General features: G+C 47.4%; 1 protein-coding gene across 5 annotated transcripts in view; it reads left to right on the plus strand.

Moving 5' to 3' along the window:
• The window catches only part of CSNK1G3 (casein kinase 1 gamma 3), a 146280-nt gene that overhangs the window by 13590 nt on the left and 106030 nt on the right, over positions 1–26660 (plus strand). For 4 of the 5 annotated variants that reach the window (XM_040415956.1, XM_040415958.1, XM_040415959.1 and 1 more), the window contains exon 2: positions 24035–24457. In XM_040415956.1, the coding sequence (XP_040271890.1) occupies positions 24283–24457 (175 nt within the window). In that variant the 5' untranslated portion in view covers positions 24035–24282. Of the gene's footprint in view, positions 1–5455; positions 5561–24034; positions 24458–26660 lie in introns of all 5 variants that reach the window. The other variant, XM_040415957.1, reaches the window with a different exon arrangement.

Here is a 26660-nt window from a genome sequence, read left to right on the forward strand (position 1 = left end):
CGGCCGAGAGCGGTCCGAGGTATGCCAGGCTGGATTCCTGTTCAGAGCGCACGGCGTCATTGGTTGCTATGACGCCGTGCGCTTCATGTCGCCGCTGCACTACAGTAATACACTATACGAGTGTATTACTATAGTGCAGCGGCGGCATGAAGTGCACGGCGTCATAGCAACCAATGACGCCGTGCGCTCCTGCTCTGAACAGGAATCCAGCCCGGCATACCACGGACCGCTCTCGGCCACGGAACACATCCGTGTGCATTCGGCCTTACACAACCACTTTCCCACCGACTTTTTAGTGAATAATTTTTTGGACAACACATGACCACTGCAGCCAATCAGTGAATGCACCAATGAGGCCAATGATTGGCTGCAGGGTCACGTGACGTCATCCGTTGCAGCTGGTTCAATAAAGCTGGGCTGGAGCAGCCGCACTATATCTGTTCTCAGGTACTACCTGGTTCTTTATCGGAAACCAGGCAACCCATTAATGGCCTGGTATGTTACTTGACCCTGGTGGCTTTATTTTACCACTCCATTTCACATTAAGGGGTCATGCACATTTTCTGTATCCGTTCGTTTTTTTTTTTTTCCTTTTGGTTCTGGGTCACAATTCTCATAAACAGGGCCGCAAAAGAACGACCTGTTACATGTGCATTTGGCAGCTGAAGGCATCTGTGTAGGTCCCATGTTCATATGTACCTGTATTACTGAGAAAAATGATCTTTTATTATATGCAACGGGGGCGTTGCCGTTACACCTAGAGGCTGTGCTCCCTCTACAACTGCTGTTCCCCCTGTACTTTTATTGACGGGGCCAGGTGAGATCACATTTACACTGCCTGGTCCTGTCAGTCAAAGTGGAGAGGGCATGGAGCTTCTAGGAGGAATCGCAAGGCCCCCCGTTGCTACTAGAGGCTCATTCGCACATATCAAAGCATCAGATCTGGGCACATATGAACATGGGACCAACACAGATGCCTTCAGCCACCACGAGCACATGTAACGGGTCGGCCAGTGGAAAGAAGAAATGTCAAGAGTGTTGCTGACACTATAAAATATTTTATAAAAGATTGGCAAGTCTGCAAAATGTGAACAGCGGCTAAAACTACTCAAATGTATCCCCTAGCCACAGGATTCAGGAGTGGTGGTGAAGCATAAGCGCTGTCAGTTGTAAAATGATGTCCATACATAAAAATAGGCTGGACCCGCGTGGCTGCTGTGGTGATGTGCCCATACACCCATCACTGGCCTCGGCGGTCTTGTGCCTTAACCAGCTGAAGATTGGCTGCAGCGGTCACACATTTCTACAGGCACATCATCTTGGCGCTAGATCATTGAGGACTTGAGGGACGCAGACCTGCAGTCCCTCTGTTTGGTCACGCTAAAGCTAGGCTACGATGCTGAACGCCAAGGGCAGGGCAGCAGTAAGCCCATCTGACCAGGCACGGTGCCCGTTCAGTATATTGTGCATGAATTTCCTCTAACAGATGACGCTTGTGAGCCGAGCGCTGCCAGATCGTTGGTTCCTTCAGCAGCACATGGACCTGACAGATGCTTTACCAGGAATGCTGATTTATGCAGACAGTTGGAAATGGATTTGTTTCAACAAAATATTGTGTGTAAAAGCTTTCCTTTACTTTTATCTGCAAATACAGCGGAGAGTAATGGAATAGTTGTGTCCTGGTGAATGAAGGCTTGTTCCTGCGGAGCTGCATTCATGGCAGATGTCATCTTGACCATACAAGGTTTTATTACTTGAAAAAATGCATTTCGTATGGAAGACGCCAGCGGACTCTTGGCTGTTGTTTGCTCGTAGTTAAATCATTGACCTGGCGTCCAAACTGGTATTCTGTTTTTATAGCGTGGTATCAGTCCTAGTGGAGTGTTCTGTAAAATGTAATGTCCTCTATATAGACAAGGTGCCACCAACACGAGATTGAAAGATTATAGAAAGTCAAATTGCAGCGCTCGCCTGCGTATCGTACGAGAGGCACGGATGTGACCAGGACAAAGCGAACATAAACTGTGTAAGAAGTAGAAGGGTCCAGCTTTTGATAAAACGATATCCTTTATTCGATGCGGTAAAATCCATACAAAACAAGACGGGTACAAAATCGACGCATTTCGGATCTCAAGTTAACGGTCCTTACTCATATCCAAAACGCGTCGATTTTGTATCTGTCTTGTTTTGTATGGATTTTACCGCATCGAATAAAGGGTATTGTTTTATCAGAAGCTGGACCCTTCTAGTTTTTACACAGAGGTTGAAAGATTAGGCCAGGCATGCTCAACCTGCGGCCCTCCAGCTGTTGCAAAACTACAACTCTCAGCATGCCCAAACAGCCTACAGCTATCAGCCTACAGCAGGGCATGGTGGGAGTTGTAGTTTTACAACAGCTGGAGGGCCGCAGGTTGAGCATTCCTGGATTAGACACTGCATAAGGGTACGTTTATACACGGGATGCCTTGTACATTTTACTCTGAGTTTTCAGATGAGAAAACTACAATGTAAGGCTAGTTTCGCACGAGCCTTTACCCCGGGTTCACACCTGAGCGTTCTGAAAGGAGCGCTCTGTATGCGCGATTGTACGGGCGTTTACAAGCGCGCATACAGAGACAAGCTAACGCCCATTGTCACGCGTTCCCGAAAGTCTATGTACGGGAACGCGCGACAAACGCCCAAAAAAACGCTCAAGTACTTGTTTGAGCGTCGGGCGTTTTACAGCTCGATCGTACGCGCTGTAAAACGCCCAGGTGAGAACCATTCCCATAGGGAAGCATTGGTTTCTCCTTGTTGAGCGTTTTACAGCGCGTAGGAACGCGCTGTAAAACGCTCAGGTGTGAACTGGGTGTTACAGATCCGGCAGGTTGTTCCGTTCGAGAACTACCTGTCGGGTCTGTTACTGCTGGAATGCCGTCCTGCCCCATTAACTATAATGGGGTCTGGACTAAGTTTCCTTTCTACCACCCTTACCCAACCTTTTGTCTACCCTTTTGTATCTTGTCCTGTCCTATGTTTATGATATTGAGAATATTCTTTTTATATCATGACTGCTCAGAAATAGGCAGTTTTTGCACAGATATATCACTATACGAATTATAATTGCTGAAACTTGAAATGCTTGTTTTACATTTATATGGCTTACTTGTATTGTCAAAACCTGCTTATTTACTGTTCGCCTGATGACCGGCGGATTTTCTATGAAACTGTGTATGTTTCTTCTACTTTTATAATTGCTTTAATAAAAATACAATTATACAAAAAAAAAAAACTATAATGGGGTCTGGCGGCGATCGGGCCAAATCCGGCAAATGTGTCGAAGATTCGGCCATCCTCCAGCTTGCTCTAAGGGAGCATTCACATGAATCATACGTGCACTCATTCATTTTGATGGGGACACACAAATTGCAGACAACAGAGTACAGACGGGTGTGATAGGTGTACTGTCCACATCCGTTCTGCAAATTATAGAACATGGTTATAGAACCGGAGGACAAGAATGGCAGTTTTACAATAGGATCCTGGATGCACACAGCAGGTGTCCATGTTTTGTGCATCTGCAGTTTCTGGGCAGATATGGTTGTGTGAATGCTCCCTAAGACTATATGCACACGACCGTTTCGGTTTTGCAGTCTGTAAACTTCAGATCCGCCAAATGCCGATAACAGCCATGTGCAATCCACATTTTTCTCAGTCCCGTAAATGGCTATTTTTGTCTGCAAAAAGGACAAGAACAGGACACGTTCTATAACTTGCGGGATGGACATACAGAATCGGACAGCATACGAATGACATTGTGTGCTGTCTGCTTTTTGCGGATCCATACAAATGAGTGAGTCCATGTGTGATCCCTAAAAATATAGTGATCCGACGTGGATCCAAAATACGGTCGTGAGCATGAGGCCTAATACAGTAACGAAGTTTTGCCACACCATGTCACTATGTTTGTAATTCATGGGGTGAATTCTGCATCAAAATCCACTTGTAGCGCCACGTGTTACTTTGTTTTATTTTTTTCCTGGTTAGTTTATGTCCCATAAGGGTTCAGTGGGGACAGTTCTGGATGTGGCATTGTTTAAGAAAGGACCTCCCTCTTCACGCCTGACCACTGTAGAGGGCGCTACATTCAGGAGGCTGCTGATTGGCTTTTTGCTTACTACTTTCAGTCGGCCATGTATAGAAGATTCATGTCAGTTGACAGTAGTGTGTATGGTGCCAGCCTGACTGCCGCTGCTGGCGGATGAAAGAAGGATTGGTTATGTTGATGTTCAGCCGTCTAGATCATTTGTTTTCATGGTAAATAAGCCACAGGCAGTGGTGTCTGCGCTCCTGATGGAAATAAACCGGAGTAGTCAGCTGATGCCATGCTTGTTTATGAAGGAGATGGAAGAGGTGGCTGTTGGCAGAGAGTGCTTCGGGCACTGCTGTGGGGGGGCGCTTCTGAGGAGGGCACTGCTGTGGGGGGGGGGGGCGCTTCTGAGGAGGGCACTGCTGTGGGGGGGGGGGGGCGCTTCTGAGGAGGGCACTGCTGTGGGGGGGGGGGGGGCGCTTCTGAGGAGGGCACTGCTGTGGGGGGGGGGGGGCGCTTCTGAGGAGGGCACTGCTGTGGGGGGGGGGGGGGGCGCTTCTGAGGAGGGCACTGCTGTGGGGGGGGGGGGCGCTTCTGAGGAGGGCACTGCTGTGGGGGGGGGGGGGGGCGCTTCTGAGGAGGGCACTGCTGTGGGGGGGGGGGGGCGCTTCTGAGGAGGGCACTGCTGTGGGGGGCGCTTCTGAAGAGGGCACTGCTGTGGGTTTGGACCTCTTTATCAAGCTTTTATGTGGCCTACACTACAGTAGGTAATTGTGTGTGGCAGACGCCTTGGTATTGGCAGTTGTGTGCTGGCACCGCTATTAGGCTGCCTTTGAGATCAGGTCCTTGTGGTACGCTCCCAATACACATCAACATATTTTACCCCATTCCCATTGAAGAAATAAATATACATGCCCATGTGCACAATGGGAAGCTGTTTGGCGTTTTGAACACGTCATGCCCTGCAAAACGCCCCCCTTTACACAGCAGAATACACTTGTGTATATATTTTTTTTCTTTTTCTGATGACCGATCCTCTGGATAGGTCATCAGTATCTGATCGGTGGGAGTCCGACACTCAGGACCCCCGCCGATCAGCTGTTTGAGAAGGCACCGGCTCTCCGGTGAGCACCGCTGCCTTCTCTCTGCTCACCAAGCACAGCGCCGTACATTGTATAGTGGCTGTGCTTGGTATTGCTTGGAGCTGCTCCTAGGCCATGTGAACGATGAACATATTGTAACTGGCCTATGAAAAGCAGAAGGCTGCGGTGCTCACAGTACACCTGCTGACTTCTCAAACAGCTGATCAGTGGGGGTCCCGGGTGTCAGACCCCCACCAATCAGATACTGATGACCCATCCTTAGAAAACCCCTTTTAATTTGCAGAAGACAAGTCCTATCCATTACCAGGTCGGGTCACTTGGACTAATATTCTAAAATGGTCTTGAGGTTCTAAATCGGGCTGGTTTGGAGGTGCAGCCAGGATATAAGGTGGGTGAAACCTTTTCGGTTTTGTTTTTCATGCTTCTAAGGCCACATGCATATGTAGTTTGCGATTCGCATTCGATCTGTGTTGCATCTGCATCTTTTTGGTGGACCCGTTGACTTGTGTTCCGCATTTTGCGGCCAAGTATAGGACATGTTCTAGCTTTTTTCTTAAAATAAATTTACCTTCAGAAAATAACTTAATAACTTAAATCCTGTGTGTGTGTGTTTTATTTTTATTTTTTTATGCTCGGAGAGCACGGTCCATGTTGACAGAGCAGCAGCTAAGGCACGACTGCCCCCCCCCTCCCATAATCATTCATAGACTATACATTTAAAAGTCTAACATTAAAAAAATATATAAATTAGAAAAATATGTCTATCTGGTTTTGTTTAGCTTAAAGCATCCGTATGCCACACACATCCCTGCATTCCGTTTCCATATGTCCGTTCCGCCCCCAAAAAAATAGAACAAATCCTATTAGTGTCCGCATTACGGACAAGGATAGGACTGTTCTATTAGGGGCCAGCTGTTCCGGTCTGCAAAATACGGAATGCACACGGACGTCATCCTTATTTTTTGCGGAACCGTTTTTTACGGCCCACAAAATACATACGGTTGTGTGCATGAGCGCTAATACTGAGGTATGTGGTGACGGATTCCCTTTTAATGCTGGTTTTCATTCCTCTAAGGCCTCAGGCACGCAACCATTATTTCAGTCCGCATTCATGGGGCCAAAAAAGATGCGGACGACGCGTTGTGTGCTGTCCGTATCCATATGTCTCTTCCATAGCCCCTAACATACTGCGGGACCTGCGGATGGGAAAATGTGGATTTACGTAGCCCGTACCTGTGTTATGTGTATCCGCGAACCGTGAGAACAGATACGGTTGTTTGCCTGGGACGGCAATTTTTTGCTTGCGTGGTAACTGTGTCTTACACGGTGAGGGTTATGTCTCTAAATACTACTTAAACATGCTGTAAAGTGCTACTTTTGACATGACAGAACATTTATGTCCTTGAGAACTTAGTAAGTGCCGGCTCCAGTGTTTCTGAAGTGTCGGCATTTAGAGGGAAGTGTGCTGATTTCAACCAAAGTGTAGATACTTTAAAAAATGGTGACATATTGGTCACGGCGTACACGGAGGCTGTGTGGAGGCCTTTAGGCTGGGTTCAGACCTGAGCGTCTTTGATATGCGCGTTTAACGCGCGTTTTTGACGAGCGTTTTTTGCAATAGTAAACGCGCGTTTGACTGCAATGTCCTATGGCCACAAACGCGCGTCAAAACGCCCCAAAGAAGCTCAAGTACTTGTTTGAGCGTAGGGCGTTTTACAGCGCGTTTTTCAGCGCTGTAAAACGCTCAAGTGAGAACCAGGGCCATAGGGAAGCATTGGTTTTCATGTGTTGAGCGTTTTACAGCGCGTTTGAACGCGCTGTAAAACGCTCAAGTGTGAACCCAGCCTTAGGTTCTGTATTGCGGAGCTGTAGGCACTGCATATGTCACCCCCATACACCTTTGTATTCTGCAGGATAATACCGTGCCAAAAGTTGTCTGCTTCAGGGGATTTATTTCACACGCTTAGCCCAGATCCATCAAGTTCACAGCTTGTGAATTATTAGCATAAGGGCTCATGCACACGACCATATGTATTTTCAGTCCGCCAAAAATACGGACTAAATCATTGTGCATTTTGCGGAACAGAACAACTGGCCCCTAATAGAACAGTACTATCCTTGTCCGTAATGCGTAATGTTCAGTTTTTTTGCGGAACGGACATACAGATACAGAATGTACACTGAGTCATTTCCATTCTTTTGCGGCCCATTGATGTAAATGGTTCCGCATACGGGCCGCAAAAAACAAACAAAAAAAACAAAACAATAAAACGGACATGGAAACAAAATACGTTTGTGTGCATGAGCCCTAAGGCCTCTTTCACACAAGCGTCGTGTGTGAGGGCTGCATAGGATGCGGGGTGCGTTGCGGGAAAATGCGTGACTTTTCCGCACGAGTGCAAAGCGTTTTAATGTGTTGTGCACGTGCGTGAGAAAAATCAGCATGTTTGGTACCCAGACCCGAACTTCTTCACAGAGGTTTGGGTTTGGGATCGGTTTTGTGTAAATTTTATTATTTTCCCTTATAACCTGGTTATAAGGGAAAATAATAGCATTCTTAATACAGAAGGATGACGGGGTTAAAAAAAATATATAAAAATGAAACTCACCTCATCCCCTTGTTAGCGCAGCCCGGCTTGTCTTCCTTCTTTGAGGACCTGGGAGAAAAGGTCCTCACGCATTGCACCCGCGCGGAAAACTCGCCCGTGTGAAAGGGGCCTAAGGGTACTTTCACACTAGCGTTTTTCTTTTCTGGCACGGAGTTCCGTCCTAGGGGCTCAAACCCAGAAAAGAACTGATCAGTTTTATCCCCATGCATTCTGAATGGAGAGCAATCCGTTCAGGATGTCTTCAGTTCAGTCTTTTTGACTGATCAGGCTTTTCAGAAAACCGTAGCATGTTGTATTTTTACCTCCGGCCAAAAATCCTGAACACTTTGACTGAACGCCGGATCCGGCCTTTTTCCCATTGACTTGCATTAACACCGGATCCGGCGCCGTGTGTTCCGTCAAACCATATCCGGCTTTTGAATGTTAAACCCGAAAAATTTGAAAAAAAGTTAAAGTCCATAAATGGCGGATCCGTTTTTTCCAATGCATTTTTTCATTGTGATCAAAATCCTGATCAGGATTCAAATGTAATCCGTTTTCACACGTTTTTCCGGATCCGGCGGGCAGTTCCGGTGTCGGAATTGAACGCCGGATTCAAACAACTCTAGTGTGAAAGTAGCCTAAGACTAGTTTCACACTAGCACGTGTAGCCTGCTGGATATCTCTGTATTCCGGCATTGCCAGACGCTGCACTGTTGCTGTCTGGTCCCATTTACTATAACGAGGTCCGGCGGCATTGGAACTCGCTCCACTCCTTATACTACTCTGCAGGTCCCTTCCTGGCTATCTGTATTGTGCCGATCCCTAACACATGCCTGAAGAAGGGTCATTACCTAAAACGTTGCACTTCTTATTCTTATAAATCGCAAGCGTTTGGAACAGACCAAAGCATGTGAAATAAAATCGCCGAAAGTGGACTCAACTTTTGGCATGCTGTTCTGCTTCTTTACCTATGGTTGAAAATTGGATGGGTGAGTGGTTTGAGTAACGTATCCAAAGAGGGGTTCTGCCTGGTACCTTTTTAACCCCTTCAGGACCGGGCCATGTTCAATTTTTCGGTTTTCGATTTTTACTCCTAGTCTTCCCAGAGCCATAACTTCCTTTTTTTATTTTTCCATTGACATAGCCGTGTGTGTGTGTGTGTGTGTGTGTGTGTGTGTGTGTGTGTGTGTGTGTTTTTTTTTTTTTTTTTTTGTGCTTTTACTTAATGGCACCATTTACTGTTGCAAACATTGTAGTGGGAAGCTGGAAAAAAAATTCAAATGGGGTGGAATTAGAAAAAAAACACAACACAATTCACAATGGGTTTTGTGTTTAGCGTTTTATCAGTAAACTCTATAGCTGTAAAGTGGGAAGACCAACAAAAAAAAGAAAAATCCAAATCCCATAGTGATGTATAAAATTACATTAAACCACTCAAAATTTTGGATATATTTAGAACAAAAATTAATATGTAGACTATAAGCTTTACATTAAATTCAATGTACACAATTTTTTTTTTTTAATGACTGCATTTTACCCATTTTTGGCTAAATAAATGTTTTCATTTTGGCCTTTATTAAAAATATGGAGCCGTTCTGTCACAAAGGGTTAAGTGGCTTTTCTAGCTGTGTGACTGGTTCTCTAAATATCTCTGGTGTCTCTAAGCTATTAAGAGGTCATAAATCCTTATTTAAGCCACATTCTTATCAGAAAGATAAGGAATGAGCTATAATGGGTGTTTAGGAGGTCAGAGAGTAGAGATAAGGAGCCCATCAGCTCCTGGTCTGATGGAGAAGACAGAAAATCCAAAGGGTGCTACTAGAGCATCTCTGAACACAAAATAATAAAGACCAATTAAGGCTACTTTCACACTAGCGTTCGGGCTCCGCTTGTGAGTTCCGTTTGAAGGGGCTCACAAGCGGCCCCGAACGGATCTGTCCAGCCCTAATGCATTCTGAATGGATGCGGATCCGCTCAGAATGCATCAGTCTGGCTCCGTTTGTCCTCCGCTCCGCTCAGCAGGCGGACACCTGAACGCAGCTTGCAGCGTTCAGGTGTCCGCCTGGCCGTGCGGAGGCAAACGGATCCGTCCAGACTTACAATGTAAGTCAATGGGGACGGATCCGTTTGAAGTTGACACAGTATGGCTCAATTTTCAAACGGATCCGTCTCCCATTGACTTTGAATGTAAAGTCAAAACGGATCCGTTTGCATCATCATGAACAAAAAAAAAAAAAAATATATATTTTTTTGTTCATGGTAATGCAAACGGATCCGTTCTGAACGGATCTAAGCGTTTGCATTATAGGTGCGGATCCGTCTGTGCAGATACCAGACGGATCCGACCTAAACGCAGGTGTGAAAGTAGCCTAACAAAAATATTTTTAGCTCAAAATGAGTACAATGCAGTAATAAAAAAAAATTGCCCCCAAAGTTGTGCATAGTCTTTTAAAGCGGTTGTCCAGGCGTACTTTCCCGCCAGATCTCAGATGCAGCTGCATGCTCGGCGGTTGAACCGTCGAGCCGATCGCCTGACAAGCACTGAAGGAAGCCCGATTTTGATTCATTGGACCTGTGGATGATTCTTGCTGGACAATCCCTTTAAGCACTGACCATTCGGATAATGTGCCACTAAGGCTACTTTCACACTTGCGTTCAGAGCGGGTCCGTCTGGTATCTGCACAGACGGATCCGCTCCTATAATGCAAACGCTTAGATCCGTTCAGAACGGATCCGTTTGCATTACCATGAACAAAAAAAAAAAAAAAAATTATTATTATTTTTTTGTTCATGATAATGCAAACGGATCAGTTTTGACTTTACATTGAAAGTCAATGGGGGACGGATCCGCTTGAAGATTGAGCCATATAGTGTCAACTTCAAACGGATCCGTCCCCATTGACTTACATTGTAAGTCTGGACGGATCCGTTTGCTGCCTTCGCACGGCCAGGCGGACACCCGAACGCTGCAAGCTGCGTTCAGGTGTCCGCCTGCGGAGCGGAGGACAAACTGTGCCAAACTGATGCATTCTGAGCGGATCCGCATCCACTCAGAATGCATTAGGGCTGGACGGATCCGTTCGGGGCCGCTTGTGAGACCCTTCAAACGGAACTCACAAGCGGACACCCGAACGCTAGTGTGAAAGTAGCCTAACAAAAGTAAAAGCTGCCCCTGGATTGGATGAATTTGACTGGCTCCTAATATCTAGGTGTAAAAGCAAATTTTAGACGTAGCTTGCAAAAAAAGGTCCAATCATATAAAGGGTCCATATAAAAACTGACATTTCCCTTATGGTAGAACTTTTATGTTGGCATCTTACATGATATTTTGGTTAGGATACAGATAGAAGCACAACACGGCGGCAAGCTATCCGTGTGCCATTAAAATGTTCTAGGTCATGGACATGTACTTTTATTCTGGCCGCCTCTCGTCATGTTTGCCGTGCTGCCGCCGGAACTCCGGCCCGCCCATTTAATTCTAGTCAATGGGGCCGGAGCGGTAGTCCAGGCGCGCACTTGCGGCAGCATGGATCCGACAGGCTGTTCACCCGCCAGAACAACCTGCCGGAGTTCCTTGACGCTAGTGTGAGGGTACTTTCACACTTGCGGCAGAGGATTCCGGCAATCCAGACGCAAACAGATGCGTTTGTGAGACTGATGCGGATCTGTCTCACAAATGCATTGCAATACCGGATCCGTCTTTCTGGTTGTGATCTGGAAAAACGGATCCGGTATTTATATATTTTTTTCCATTTTTAAAGCTCTGCGCATGCGCAGACCGCAAAACCGGATCTGTTTGCTGGAACACTTGGGGCCGGATCCGGCATTAATGCATTTCAATGGAAATTAATGCGGGATCCGGCATTCCGGCAAGTGTTCAGGGTTTTTGACCGGAGAGAAAACTGCAGCATGCTGCGGTATTTTCTCTGACCAAAAACGTAAGAAGAGGGACTGAACTGATGCATCCTGCAACTGATGCTCTCCTTTCATAATGCATTAGGATAAAACAGATCAGTTTTTTTCCGGTATTGATCCCCGAGGACCGAACTCAATACCGGAAAACAAAAACGCTAGTGTGAAAGTACCCTGAAACTAGCCTAAGAATCATGAAGGAGAACGCTTTGGTGTGTGCCGGTGAATGCACTGCCAGGAAAAGTGACCATGTCTGGTGGATGGGCTGATCCGTGTTCCTGTGCTTGGCCTTTCATGGGTTCTTGGAAAGGTTAAACAATGCAGTCTCTGCCGGGTTGAGTTTCAGATAGCAGATTTAGCAAGGTGACTGTGATCGGGTATCGCTTCTTATTCATGAGGACCTTGAAGTCGTTAATCAACTTGTGTATGCCAGTAACTTTCCTGCTGACCTGAGACAACTTTGAATAAAAAATGCTGTTTTGCATAGGATCTCTTGATATAATATCTTCATTTATATTAGTGCCGTATTCTTGCTTAGTTATAGGTCCTGTCCTAGGACTTGCTTTGCCTTTTTTCTCAGAAATGATGTTCCAAATCATATTATCAACCTAAACCTCACCGAGCTCTGCTCCTCTACCGCCATTGTACCATGCTCTCGGGCTGAAGCTCGGTCTCACAAAAACCAGCTGTAAAGACACATTAGAAATGCGTAACATTTTGGACCTAGAATAAAACAACAATGTTAAAGGGGTTTTCGTGGACTTAAATATTGATAACCTATCCTTAGGTCTAACCAGCGTGGGTTTGACCCCCGACATACCCAACCTTCGGCTGTTTGAAGGGGCTAAGGTACATTGATGACCTCTGCAGCCTCTTCTTAGTACGTGAAGCAGAGCGCCATACATTATATAGTGGCTGTGCTTAGTATTGCAGCTGAATCCCATTAATTTGAATAGGACTGAGCTCCACAAAGGCCTTGTGTCGAACAAACATGACATCTCGTGCCAAAGAAGAGGCTCACAGAAGTTCTGTAGCCCCTTCAAACTGCTGATTTGCCAGCGTGTTGGGACTCAGGACAACCAGCTATGAGATAATGAAGTCCTATTCTGAGGGAAGCTAATTGCAGAGGTTGTCCCATCTGAACTTTTCATGGCATAGCCTCAGAATATGTCATAAATGTCTGATAGTTGGTTCTCTGGAAACCGGCAACTTACTCAAGAATGGAGAGGACACCACGCATGCATCGCTCTCTTCATTCACTGATATGGAACCTAGCCAAGCACGCTTTCTGTGATTTTAGGAAGTCCCTTACCAGTGAATGGAGAGAGCTGCTCATGTGTGGTCTCCTCTCCGTTTCCAGAGAGGTGGCATAGGCTCCTATCAGACTTTCATGACACAACATGTGCGCATGCCGTAAATGTCCAGATGGGACAGCCCATTTAATGAGTGGACATTTACCGTAATATACCATTAGCCATAGGCCGCATGCACACGACCGTGGTGTGTTTTGCGGTCCGCAAATTGTGGAACCGCAAAACACGGATGGTGTCCGTGCGCGTTCCGCAATTTGCGGAACGGCACTGACAGCCTTCAATATAAATGCCTATTTTTGTCCGCAAAGTGCAGACAAGAATAGGGCATGTTATATTTTATTTTTTTGCGTGGCCGCGGAACGGAGCCGTGGATGCGGACAGCACACTGAGTGCTGTCCGCATCTTTTGCAGCCCCATTGAAGTGAATGGGTCCGCTTCCGAGCCGCCAAAACGGCGGCTCGGATGCGGACCAAAACAATGGCCGTGTGCATGAGGCCATAGTTTCATTCAAGGCACAGTGTGTAGTGGTAGCCCCTAACTAGTCTAATCCTAGTGACTGGGTTTGGGCGACCCAATAAGATTTCTGGATAAGCTAAATCTATTGCAGTTTACTTTAGTCTGTGGTTAGCTGCTTGTACTCGGTGGCCTTGAGAAAACACCTTTCTATCCGCATTCCTCCTGATCTTTCCTGGTTCTTATACAGCACTTCCTTGTTCTAGAGTCGGCACAGACAGGACGGGGATATTCTTTCCATGTACACTTCAATGTATAATATTCTGTTTATTTCACTTGGACTCTGAAGCTGAATTCTACAGGTTCTACACATTCCTATGGTCACAGTCAATAAATCGTGTTAATTGTAGGGCTCTGATGATCAGTGGAAAACATTGGCAAAATCAGAGTAATTGAAGACCAGGTTCATGCTGGAACTTAGATTGTGCTTAAAACGGTCCTAGAGCTATCTCATGCACAACGTGAAGGTGCTAGAACCACTGCTCTGGCAGTGCATGCCATGAAATGACCTGGGGCCGGGGTAGGAGTCTGGCTGCCGAATGTTACCTCTGCTCCTAGTGCTGCAAGGGGAATTTTGCAGTCCAACTTGAATTCAGTGGTGCGCCATTGATCAAGATGTGAAATTGTCTTTACTATGACTGGTGGGAGAAAGAGAGGTTGAAAGGAGCCCAAATGTGTAAGCATGAAGTCAACAGAACTGAATGTGTATGGAGGGGGTGGAAGGAATGGCTGTCAGATGAAGTGTTTGGTCCTTATGTCGGGGTCCACCACTATGTCCATTTGTACCTGGGTGGTAAATGCATTTACGGTCAATAAATTAGATGTGCTGCTTGCGCTAACCCAACCTAAGGTATATATTAGGGCTGCGACGATTAAACGACTTTATCGATAATATTCGATAACGGGATTCGTTGTCGACGAATCCAGTTATCGAATAATCGCCAATTCGTTGCCATGCGGGTGGGCGGTTTACTTTAAATCAGCACATCTTTATTTTACCTTACAATGAAGCTCCAGTAACAGGCAGAGCGGACGGCGACGTAACGTCACTTACTCACGTGACGTGTATGGCACTGCTATGGGGAGGGGGATCTGTGTATGGCACTGCTATGGGGAGGGGGATCTGTGTATGGCACTGTTATGGGGAGGGGGATCTGTGTATGGCACTGTTATGGGGAGGGGGATCTGTGGATGGCACTGTTATGGGGAGGGGGATCTGTGGATGGCACTGTTATGGGGAGGGGGATCTGTGGATGGCACTGTTATGGGGAGGGGGATCTGTGGATGGCACTGCTATGGGGAGGGGGATCTGTGTATGGCACTGCTATGGGAGGGGGATCTGTGTATGGCACTGTTATGGGGAGGGGGATCTGTGTATGGCACTGCTATGGGGAGGGGGATCTGTGTATGGCACTGTTATGGGGAGGGGGATCTGTGTATGGCACTGTTATGGGGAGGGGGATCTGTGTATGGCACTGCTATGGGGAGGGGGATCTGTGGATGGCACTGTTATGGGGAGGGGGATCTGTGGATGGCACTGCTATGGGGAGGGGGATCTGTGGATGGCACTGCTATGGGGAGGGGGATCTGTGGATGGCACTGCTATGGGGAGGGGGATCTGTGGATGGCACTGTTATGGGGAGGGGGATCTGTGGATGGCACTGCTATGGGGAGGCGGATCTGTGTATGGCACTGCTATGGGGAGGGGGATCTGTGTATGGCACTGCTATGGGAGGGGGATCTGTGGATGGCACTGCTATGGGGAGGGGGATCTGTGGATGGCACTGCTATGGGGAGGGGGATCTGTGGATGGCACTGTTATGGGGAGGGGGATCTGTGTATGGCACTGCTATGGGGAGGGGGATCTGTGCACTGTTATGCCCATAACAGTGCACAGATCCCCTTCCCCATAACAGTGCACAGATCCCCTTCCCCATAACAGTGCACAGATCCTCTTCCCCATAACAGTGCACAGATCCCCTTCCCCATAACAGTGCACAGATCCCCTTCCCCATAACAGTGCACAGATCCCCTTCCCCATAACAGTGCACAGATCCCCTTCCCCATAACAGTGCACAGATCCCCTTCCCCATAACAGTGCACAGATCCCCTTCCCCATAACAGTGCACAGATCCCCTTCCCCATAACAGTGCACAGATCCCCTTCCCCATAACAGTGCACAGATCCCCTTCCCCATAACAGTGCACAGATCCCCTTCCCCATAACAGTGCACAGATCCCCTTCCCCTATGACCGTAAATGCATTTACCACCCAGGTACAAATGGACATGGGGAGGGGGATCTGTGTATGGCACTGCTATGGGGAGGGGGATCTGTGCACTGTTATGCCCATAACAGTGCACAGATCCCCTTCCCCATAACAGTGCACAGATCCCCTTCCCCGTAACAGTGCACAGATCCCCTTCCCCGTAACAGTGCACAGATCCCCTTCCCCGTAACAGTGCACAGATCCCCTTCCCCGTAACAGTGCACAGATCCCCTTCCCCGTAACAGTGCACAGATCCCCTTCCCCGTAACAGTGCACAGATCCCCTTCCCCGTAACAGTGCACAGATCCCCTTCCCCGTAACAGTGCACAGATCCCCTTCCCCGTAACAGTGCACAGATCCCCTTCCCCGTAACAGTGCACAGATCCCCTTCCCCGTAACAGTGCACAGATCCCCTTCCCCGTAACAGTGCACAGATCCCCTTCCCCGTAACAGTGCACAGATCCCCTTCCCCGTAACAGTGCACAGATCCCCTTCCCCGTAACAGTGCACAGATCCCCTTCCCCGTAACAGTGCACAGATCCCCTTCCCCGTAACAGTGCACAGATCCCCTTCCCCGTAACAGTGCACAGATCCCCTTCCCCGTAACAGTGCACAGATCCCCTTCCCCGTAACAGTGCACAGATCCCCCTCCCCCGTAACAGTGCCACCCACAGATCCCCCATAATAGTGTCATCCATTTTCATGCAGCGATCTCCTCCATAGTATTGCTCTGCCCCATACTGACTTGTTGTTTGCTGGCAGGAGATCGTGTTTACACAGCACAATCTGCTGCCTGTAAATGATCATTTTTGCTTGCGCACAAAGGATCGGATTTCTCGATGAACGAGCGTTTTGCGGTACATTTGCACTGCCCGTTCATCTCTAACGAGCATTTCTATGAATCTGTGCGATTCTCGGCCCGTGTAAACGGCCCTACACTAAGCAAACGTAAGGAGTTTTCAATTCACTCACCTTATCTACAGTGGCCCGTTCTCCTAGTTAGCTGAGGTCACATGACCTGTGATGTCAGCTTCTCTCCCTGCCCTGATGGCATTTGGTGCACAAGCCTGATGGAGCAGGTCTGCTTCTGTGCACAGAACCTCAATGCGGAAGCTGTGCTGGATGGAGAAACAAGCCACGGGGAAGGGGGAAGATCCTATGCGTGAGCTTTATCAAACTGGTGTAAAGTAGAACTGGCTTAGTTGCCCATAGCAACCAATCGGATTCCATTTTTGATTTTGAAATCTGATTGGTTGCTATGGGCAACTAAGCCAGTTCTACTTTACACCAGTTTGATAAATCTCCCTCTGTGTATCGGCAGTGTCATTGTACGGTACAGCTGGGGCTTGTATTCCCACCTATATAACAGGAGTATCCCAGCAGCAATTTTATTCACTATCTTTACAGTGCAGGGGGAGGGGAAAGGCAGTCTCTGACACCCTCAGGTGTTATTGTTACACGCCCCAACAGCTCTGCAACTGCATGTCAACAAATGGCCAGAACAGAACTAGGTAAATAAGTGTGTATATTGCTGGCATCAGATTTAGGCCTCATGCACACGACCGTTTTTTTTTGCGGTCCGCAAAACAGATTTCCGTTGTTCCGTGACCCGTGACCGTTTTTTCTTCCGTGGCTCTTCCTTGATTTTTGGAGGATCCACGGACATGAAGGAAAAAGTCATTTTGGTGTCCGCCTGGCCGTGCAGAGCCAAACGGATCCGTCCTGACTTACATGCAAGTCAATGGGGACGGATCCGTTTGACGTTGACACAATATGGTGCAATTGCAAACGGATCCGTCCCCCATTGACTGTCAATGTAAAGTCAGGAGTCCCTATTATACCATCGAATCAGAGTTTTCTCCAATCCGATGGTATATTTTAACGTGAAGCGTCCCCATCACCATGGGAACGCCTCTATGTTAGAATATACCATCGGATTTGAGTTAGATTGTGAAACTCAGATCCGACAGTATATTCTAACACAGAGGCGTTCCCATAGTGATGGGGACGCTTCAAGTTAGAATATACTGAGAACTGTGTAATAACTGCCCCCTGCTGCCTGGCAGCACCCGATCTCTTACAGGGGGCTGTGATCCGCACAATTAACCCCTCAGGTGCCGCACCTGAGGGGTTAATTGTGCGTATCATAGCCCCCTGTAAGAGATCAGGTGCTGCCAGGCAGGAGGGGGCAGACCCCCTCCCTCCCCAGTTTTAAATTCATTGGTGGCCAGTAGGGATCGACCGATATTGATTTTTTAGGGCCGATACCGATAATTTGTGAACTTTCAGGCCGATAGCCGATAATTTATACCGATATTCTGGGAAATTTTCATTTTTGAGAAAAAAAAAAATTTCTACACAAATCTGCTGAAAATTAATATGTTTATTGTTAATGTGTATTTTTTTGTTTATTGTTAATGTGTATTTTTTTTTATAAGTCTTTTTCATTTATACTTAATATTTTTGTGTTTTTTTTTTTGTTTTTTTTTTTACTAACTTTTAGCCCCCTTGGGGACTAGAACCCTTCTCCTATTCCCCCTGATAGATCTCTATCAGGGTGAATAGGAGCTCACACTGTCCCTGCTGCTCTGTGCTTTGTGCACACAGCAGCATGGAGCTTACCATGGCAGCAAGGGCTTCAATAGCGTCCTGGCTGCCATGGTAACCGATCGGAACCCCAGGCTTACACAGCTGGGGCTCCGATCGGAGGAGCAGGGGAGAGGGGATCCTGTGGCCACTGCCACCAATGAGTAATACTGGGTGGGGGGGGGGGGCGCACTGCGCCACCAATGTTTTTACTATTGGCCGGGATTAGGGTGGGGGCGCACTGCGCCACCAATGATTTAATACTGGGGGGCTTGGGGGGGGGGGGGCGCACTGCGCCACCAATGAAGATAAGTCTCTCAATCATTCATATACAGGAGGCGGGAGCTGGCTGCAGAATCACATAGCCGGCTCCCGACCTCTATGAGCGGTAGCTGCGATCCGCGGCACCTGAGGAGTTAACTACCGGAGATCGCAGCTACAGCTCATAGAGGTCGGGAGCCGGCTATGTGATTCTGCAGCCAGCTCCCGCCTTCTGTATATGAATGAATGAAAGGCTTATCTTCATTGGTGGCGCAGCGGCCACAGCCCCTCCCCTCCTCTTGTCTTCTCTTCTGTCATTGGCGGCAGCGGCAGCAGCAGCACAGGGGGATGAGACACTGCTTCCTTCTCCCCTGTGCTGCGGAGGGAACACAGAACGCGCTGAGAGCAGCGCGTTCTGTGTTCCCAATACGTTATCGGTATATCGGCAAAATAGATGCCGATACCGATAACGTTCAAAATCCTCAATATCGGCCGATAATATCGGCCAAACCGATAATCGGTCGATCCCTAGTGGCCAGTGCGGGCCCCCCCCTCCCCAGTATTATATTCATTGGTGGCCAGTGCGGTCCCCCTCCCTCCCCAGTATTATATTCATTGGTGGCCAGTGCGGCCTCCCCTCCTCCCCCCCCCCCCCCCCCCCTAATTAAAATCACCTTCCCCCATTATTGGTGGCAGCGTAGAGTTCCGATCGGAGTCCCAGTTTAATCGCTGGGGCTCCGATCGGTTACCATAGCAGCCAAGACGCTACTGCAGTCCTGGCTGCCATGGTTACTTAGCAATAGAAGCATTATACTTACCTGCGATGTCTGTGACCGGCCGGGCGCTCCTCCTACTGGTAAGTGACAGGTCTGTGCTATAAGCAATGCGCCGCACAGACCTGTCACTTAGGCCTCATGCACATGACCGTTGTGTGCATCCCCGGCCGCTGTTCCATTTTCCATTTTTTTTTCGCGGACCCATTGACTTTCAATGGGTCCGTGAAAAAATCGGAAAATGCACCGTTTTGCAGCCGCATCCGTGATCCGTGTTTCCTGTCCGTCAAAAAAATAGGACCTGTCCTATTTTTTTGACTGACAGCGGTTCACGACCCATTCAAGTCAATGGGTCCGTGAAAAAACACGGATGCACACAAGATTGCCATCCGCGTCCGTCATCCTTGTCCGTAGGCTACTTTCACACAGGCGGATCCGCTGATCCGTCTGCATAAAAGCTTTTTAGATCTGATTTTTCACTTCATGAAAACTCAGAGCCGACAGTATATTCTAACACAGAGGCGTCCCCATAGTGATGGGGACGCTTCAGGTTAGAATATACTAAAAGGACTGTGTACATGACTGCTGCCTGGCAGGTGCTGCCAGGCAGCAGGGGCAGACCCCTCCCCCCCCCTCCATTTAACACATTGGTGGCCAGTGCGGCCGGCCTCCCCTCCCTCGTGTTTAACACATTGGTTGCCAGTGCGGGCACCGTTCCGTTGTCATTCCGTATCACGGATGTGGACCCATTCATTTCAATGGGTTTGCAATTCCGGAGGGGTCGTGTGAACGAGCCCTTAGGCCTAGTTTACATGTCCGTGTGCCAAAACCAGGGGTGCAAGCTATGCAGAGATGAGGTATAAGGGAAAGATCTGCACCTGTTCTGTGTTTCTGCCCCACACATTGATTTGCTTTGCAATGACTGATGACAGACCGTAAATTGTAAACTAGGCCTAAAATCGATGGGTTACGTGTGCTGTCCACAGAAAATGCCGACAGTACATGTCACTGAAAACCAGAAATGTGAACAAGGCCTTCTAGGGATTGTCGACCAGATCCCCATGCTCTGCCTGTATAGTTCTGCCATTCTACTCCGGATTTGTGACTAGTCTTTAGGTTGGGTTCCCACATATCAGACCGTCCACTGTAGTTTCCCTCTGGAATGGAAGGGACGTGATCCTATAGGTTTCTAGCCCACCGTTGGGGGTCTCCCTGCGCCGGACAGAAAAATGGAGCATGCTGGCAATATCGGCTATGGAAGCCTGACTGGTGAACACAGCGCTCACAAATGTCATCAGTTGTATCAAAGTCGGGCATAAAACTGGGGGAGGTTCATCAAAACCGGTGTAAAGGAAAACTGGCTTGGTTGCCCATAGCAACCAATCAGATTCCACCTTTTATTTTCCAATATGGTGTCTGATTGATTGCTATGGGCAACGAAGTCAGTTTTGCTTTACACCGGTTTTGCTAAATCTCCCCCAATATGTGTGTGAACCCAGGCCAACGTTGTGGGGAAGTTCTGTAGTGCACAATGTCCTGATGACTTTACATGAGGGGCATGTGGCTGGCACTATTGGTATGAGTCTGTGAAGAAAGAAGTGCCAGGCAGCAGACTGTGAGTAATGTAGTGATTCTAGCAGGCACATCTTGGCCCTCGGGATGTCACTGTGTTTTCAGAGGGTTTGTGGTCAAGCAGTACTGAAGTCTTTCATAGACAGCAATGTGGTCATGAGTCATGACAGTTCCCGCGTACTCGCCACTCGCCCGCCATGCTGGAATACGTGACTGGAGGCCTCTGAATATTTCACTTCAGTATTAGCTTAGCAGGTTTTACGTCAATTATGGTATAATCATTATAAATATATCATTTATTTCTCACTGCTCTACAATCTTCAACAACTGTGCTTGCTGTCAGTGGGAACATTGGGGTAGATTTATGAATTTGTTAAAAGAAATCCCCATCTTTTTGTCCATGGCAACCAATCACAGCCCAACTTTTCTTGTAGACCATTACATGAATTTCATATCTTCCTGCTGAAAACGATGGCCCTAAAGGAATGTTCACATGATGGATTTTGAAACTAACTGCAAAATTCAGCGCAAATTATTTTTTTTGGGTGTTTTGTGCAGTTTTCAAAGTTAGCTTTTGTAACCAATGGGTGTTTACTTCAGTACAAAACTGCATTTTCAGCTTGTAGTTTTTGGTGTGGATCCACGCAAAAAAAGTGTGAACCCGTACGGCGTGGTGTTTTGATGCTTCTCGTCCATGTCTATGGGAGGTTCAGTGTGGATTCCTCCCCCATGGGAAGGCATGCTGCTGCTTTTTTCCACATGAAGTGCTGCTGTCCATTGGAATTAATGGGACGCTGTTTTTAAGGCTTTTTTATTTTATTTTTTTGGTCAGCGATCTGTCCATTCCGCAAAAAGAGAGAGCAAGTTTTATCTTTTTGCGGTGCGGAGGTACGGAACGGAAACCCAGAAAGCACTCCGTAGTGTTCCGTGCTTCCGTTCCGCATCTCCGGATTTGCGAAGCCATTGAAGTGAATGGGTCCGCATCCATGATGCGGAATGCACACGGAACGGTGCTTGTGTATTGCGGGTCCGCAATATGGCAACGGGCAGCACCCGTTGGTGTGAATGAGCCCTTAAGCTGTGCTGTTCCCATTTTCTGTACACTGACACAACGTAGCAAACTGTCAGGACAGGAGGAGATCGCTCCGGGTTTGTCTGCAGGTAAACGGTTAGACTAGGACTACAGAGACACGTTGCACGACCACCGATGGCACCAATAGTGAGAGGGGCTGCATTGCAACTAGTGGGTTGGATTTCTTGAGCCTGTAGCGTCACGGTCATGACATCCCACGGCTCGCAGTGCGATTCCAGTCGCTTTCAGTATGCTGTGGTCTTAGCATAGTGGAGGGGATATTTTATGCGTGTCGGGGCTAAGATGGCTGTGTAGCCCTACCCGTAATATCCTTTGTCTCACAACTAGGATCTATTCATGTTTAAAAAGAAAATAAAGTGCAAATTAAATGACAATTTCCTTTTCAGCGTGCAGTCTACCGCTCGGGCCATAGTCTACAGCGCCAGTGTTTGTGTAATGCCTTCCTCTCCTCTTGACTGGCTGAGGGAGCTAGACATGAATCTGGCAGCACCCTCGTGGTGTAATTTGGTACCGATCCCTCCATCTGCTCTGATTGGCTGACAGAGTGACCTGAATGCCTGAGTCCCCATGTCCTCTTGAGGTCCTTTTGATTGACTCCCAATGGTGGCCTGAGTGCTATCTCTACATAATAACTTTTAAAAACGGAGCGCGAACCACTAGAAAACTACAGGTTGGTCACCATTTTGGCAAAATGACTTGTTTTGTTCTTTGGAGGCGCACCGTGTGAGTGCGGTAAAAGCAGCATGCGCGGCCTGTCTTGTAGTTTGTCACTTCATTTAAAGCTGATGTGATATGTATTGTGTCCCCAGGACGAACTCCTTTGTGTATACCCTATTATGGACATTACGGAGGGGGGTACTGAAACATTCATTGTGTTTACTAACCTATGCCTGTAAGTGTCAGTTTCTCACATTTACGGATGTCTAGCTGCTGGTATGTTATCGACAGCTGTATTAACCATTGACCGCACTTTAACCCCCAGTGTGCCTAGCAGGAGAGGTTGAAGCTGAAGCATCCTCTGCTTTCCCTTCTTCTGATTTGCAATAGTCCCCAGCTGGACAGTCTAACTTGGGCCTCATTCACACTACGTTCTTTAATATATAAACATTTTTGCAAAAAATAAATAAAAATTGCAATCCAACCTATTGTTATATATTTATTGGTCTCCGATTCTCTTTTGTGGCTGTTATAGTAGTTTGTGCAGTCCGCTCAGCTGCAGTAACCCATCATGGCCACTACACCGAGAATAGAGCTGTGCTTTCGGTTCTGTTCACTGTGTTCTGGCGCTTTCCGCCTACAGCTGGTTGATGGGGGTGATCTGACTGTTGGACCCTCACCGATCTGATATTGGTGACCTAAGTATGTGTCATTAATATCTGTAACCCTGAAAACCACTTAAAGGTGCCTACACATTAGATGGCCAGCCAGCTAATGTGTATATAGCAGTGATCCAACTGCATATGTGGGGGGAGGGTGGTCAGGTATATTAGATCTCAACATTGCCGATCCTAGGTTCTCATGGGAGGTAATCTGTCCGCAGAGAAGTCTGGGAGCCGCCTATTCTCCTGGGAGAACACATGCATGCTCGCTTCAGCCCAGTATGTATGTGGGTTTGGAAGGAATAGCTGTCAGACGAATAATTATTTGGCTGACTGCTTTCTGACGTTTCTTGCCGCCTTTAAAGGGGCTGTCCATCTTTTACTAAGTGATGGCTGATCCCCACTAGCTGATTGGCTGTACTCTGACATCTCACACCCCTGCTGTCCTCTGTCGGGACTACACCATGACCTGTGTAGTAGACAGCGCAGCAGTGCTGTAGTAACGCGTTTCCTCCACTGTAGAAACATGACAATCAGCAAGTTATAGCCTGTCCTTCAAAAGCTGGACAACCCCTTTTAAGCTTTGTCTTCCACCTATGTACTGACAGTTTAAAAAGTACTAAATATATTTGACTTCAAGTTTGCCAAATCTTTCTTCCAGGCATCCAGCCCAGGCCAGTCGGATTGACGGATTAACGTGGAGGACATCCTTTGCCGCACAGAGGTCCTCAGTGGAAACTATTTGCGAATGGGATGAATCCGCCTTTGCTGAGCCCTCGTTGTCGTCAGCTGAGAGAATAGCCGTATCCAGAGGGGAGCTTCGCTAGTTATGTTTCCATTTTTACAACATCCCATTTGAGTTTGCTTGTCTTTAAAAAAGAATTCAAAGTGGAGTACCGTAAACTTGATATGGATGGCAAAAAGAAAGACAAGGACAAACCTGATGAAAGGATGGCCCGGCCCAGTGGTCGGTCGGGTCATGGCACACGTGCTGGTTCCTCAAACTCTGGAGTTTTGATGGTTGGACCCAATTTTAGAGTGGGAAAAAAGATTGGATGTGGAAATTTTGGAGAGCTGCGATTAGGTAAGTGTCATTAATGTGCCTGGAGGATGAGGTGGATATTTCTTAATTTTTTTTAGCACCCATCACACGTTGCGTCCATTATATTACAAATCTCAGACTTGTAAATCTTATGACAACTGAGAAATCATAATGTATGCACTGGAAATCAGCCTGACAGTACATTACTTAATAATGTTTTATCGCTTGCACCCATAAGGCATCTGGCATTGGCTCTGGGGAACTTATTGCTTTACAGTTTGTTTTTTTTGCATCATAAATAAAGTTGTCCCACTTTGGTGGCATATCCTAGCAATATACCACCAATGTCCAATAGCTGCGGGTTCAACCTCTGCGACCTGCCCCTATCTCTAGAATAGGGCCCCCAAAGCGAAGGAGAGTGCACTCGCTATTCATTTTATGGGAGTTCTAAAAAGCTTAGCACGCTTGCTCTGCTATTTCCGGAACTCGCATAGAAGTGAATGGAGAGTGCAGTGCAAGCGCGGCCACCTCTCCATTCATCTCTATGGAAGTTACGGAAATGGCCGAGATGGCGCCCAACTATTTTCTGCATTCCCATAGAAAAGAATGGGAGGTGGCTGCGCTTGTGCAGTGTGCGCTTGTTCACTTTGGGGGCCCAGTTCTAGATATTGGATATTGGTGGCATATCACTAAGAAGTGTGACATCGTTCAAGCCCTTTAACCACCTAACTCTTTTTCGCCCGAGTCCAGCTCGGGCAGTGGGAAAAGTAGCTAACTGGAGGTGGGAGGACTGCTTTACATGCTGCTATCTCCTGAATGGTAGCAGCTAGAAACATGCAACTGGTCTTGTTTGAAAGCTGACATTCCAGGCTTTCATACAAGACGGCTAAAGTCCAAGCAACAGAAGAGAAATCACTGTTAGAAATAGTCGGGAATAAACGCGGGTAAAACCTGTTTTTACTTTCAATTTCAGCTCCATTCACAGAATCCCGATTTCCTTCAGTGATATCTTCCCCTGTACTGAACTGTCATTCTGGTATTGTCTGAAAGCTTGGAATGTCAGCTTTCAAACAAGACCAGTTGCATGGTTCTAGCAGCCACCATTCGGGAGATATCATCTAAAGCAGCCCCTCCCCTCCTTAGGTGATTGTGGCTATCAAGTATATTGGCTGTGATCAGTCCACCTTCATTAGAGTACGCTTTATATCCTTCATGTAAAGCCGATCATAATTTTCTTTGTGAACCCCTTTAAAATAAACTATCATAGTGCAGGACTTTGCAATATAATAGCTTTTTCTAAATCATTGTATTAAGGAGTTTTGCTGTTAACCCACAGCACAGACTGGCTGAGGATTGCCCAGGATTTTGGTACTGAGGATAGGCCATTAATATATTTTGGCGGTGGGGCTGGGGTTCAGGCACTGCACTCCCATAGCTGTTAGCGCAGTAAAGTCTTCACTGGAACTACACAGCTCCATCCATTGTATAGTGGATGGAGCTGGTAACTGCAGCACCGGTCCCATTGAAGGGGTGCATTCAATGGGACCAATTAGTATCATAATTACGTACAGCCCCTTTAACTAGACAGGATACTGTCCTGCTTCCTAGGTTTCTGACCGTCAGAGTGGGGCCCAAGGCGTAGGATCTTATGACGCCGGCTGTCTCGCGTTAGACGGTAGCCTTGGAAGCAGAGCTGTCTAGTTAACCATTTCCCGACCGCCCACCGTAAATTTACAGTTGAAGTTAGTTATTTAAATATGGAAAGCGCAACAGGTGCCAATGCTGCTGTTTGCCTGCTATTTTAAACAGCAGACACCTAGGGCTGATGTCTGCGACCAGCAATAATGCAGATCGCAGACATTTGTCCCTTCAGATGCAGTGGTCAAATGTGACCACGGAATCTGAGAGCCAAAAACCCGTAAGCGTCATGCATCCTGTGCTGGATCAGCACCCCCTACTGGCGATTTCCCCCTGAAGGATCAAAGGCTGCAACAACTAGGTGCCACTTTAGGGGAATAAAAAATTCCTTCCTAACTCCCTGGATCAACGACCCATCTCTAGTAGCTATAGCCTGTAATATTATTACCCTCCAGAATACATCCAGGCCCTTCTTGAATTCCTTTATTGTACTCACCATCACCACCTCCTCAGGCAGAGAGTTCCATAGTCTCACTGCTCTTACTGTAAAGAATCCTCTTCTATGTTTGTGTACAAACCTTCTTCTTTCCTCCAGACGCAGAGGATG

This window comes from Bufo bufo, chromosome 2 (assembly GCF_905171765.1).
Source record: "Bufo bufo chromosome 2, aBufBuf1.1, whole genome shotgun sequence".
NCBI classification, from domain to species: Eukaryota; Metazoa; Chordata; class Amphibia; order Anura; family Bufonidae; genus Bufo; species Bufo bufo.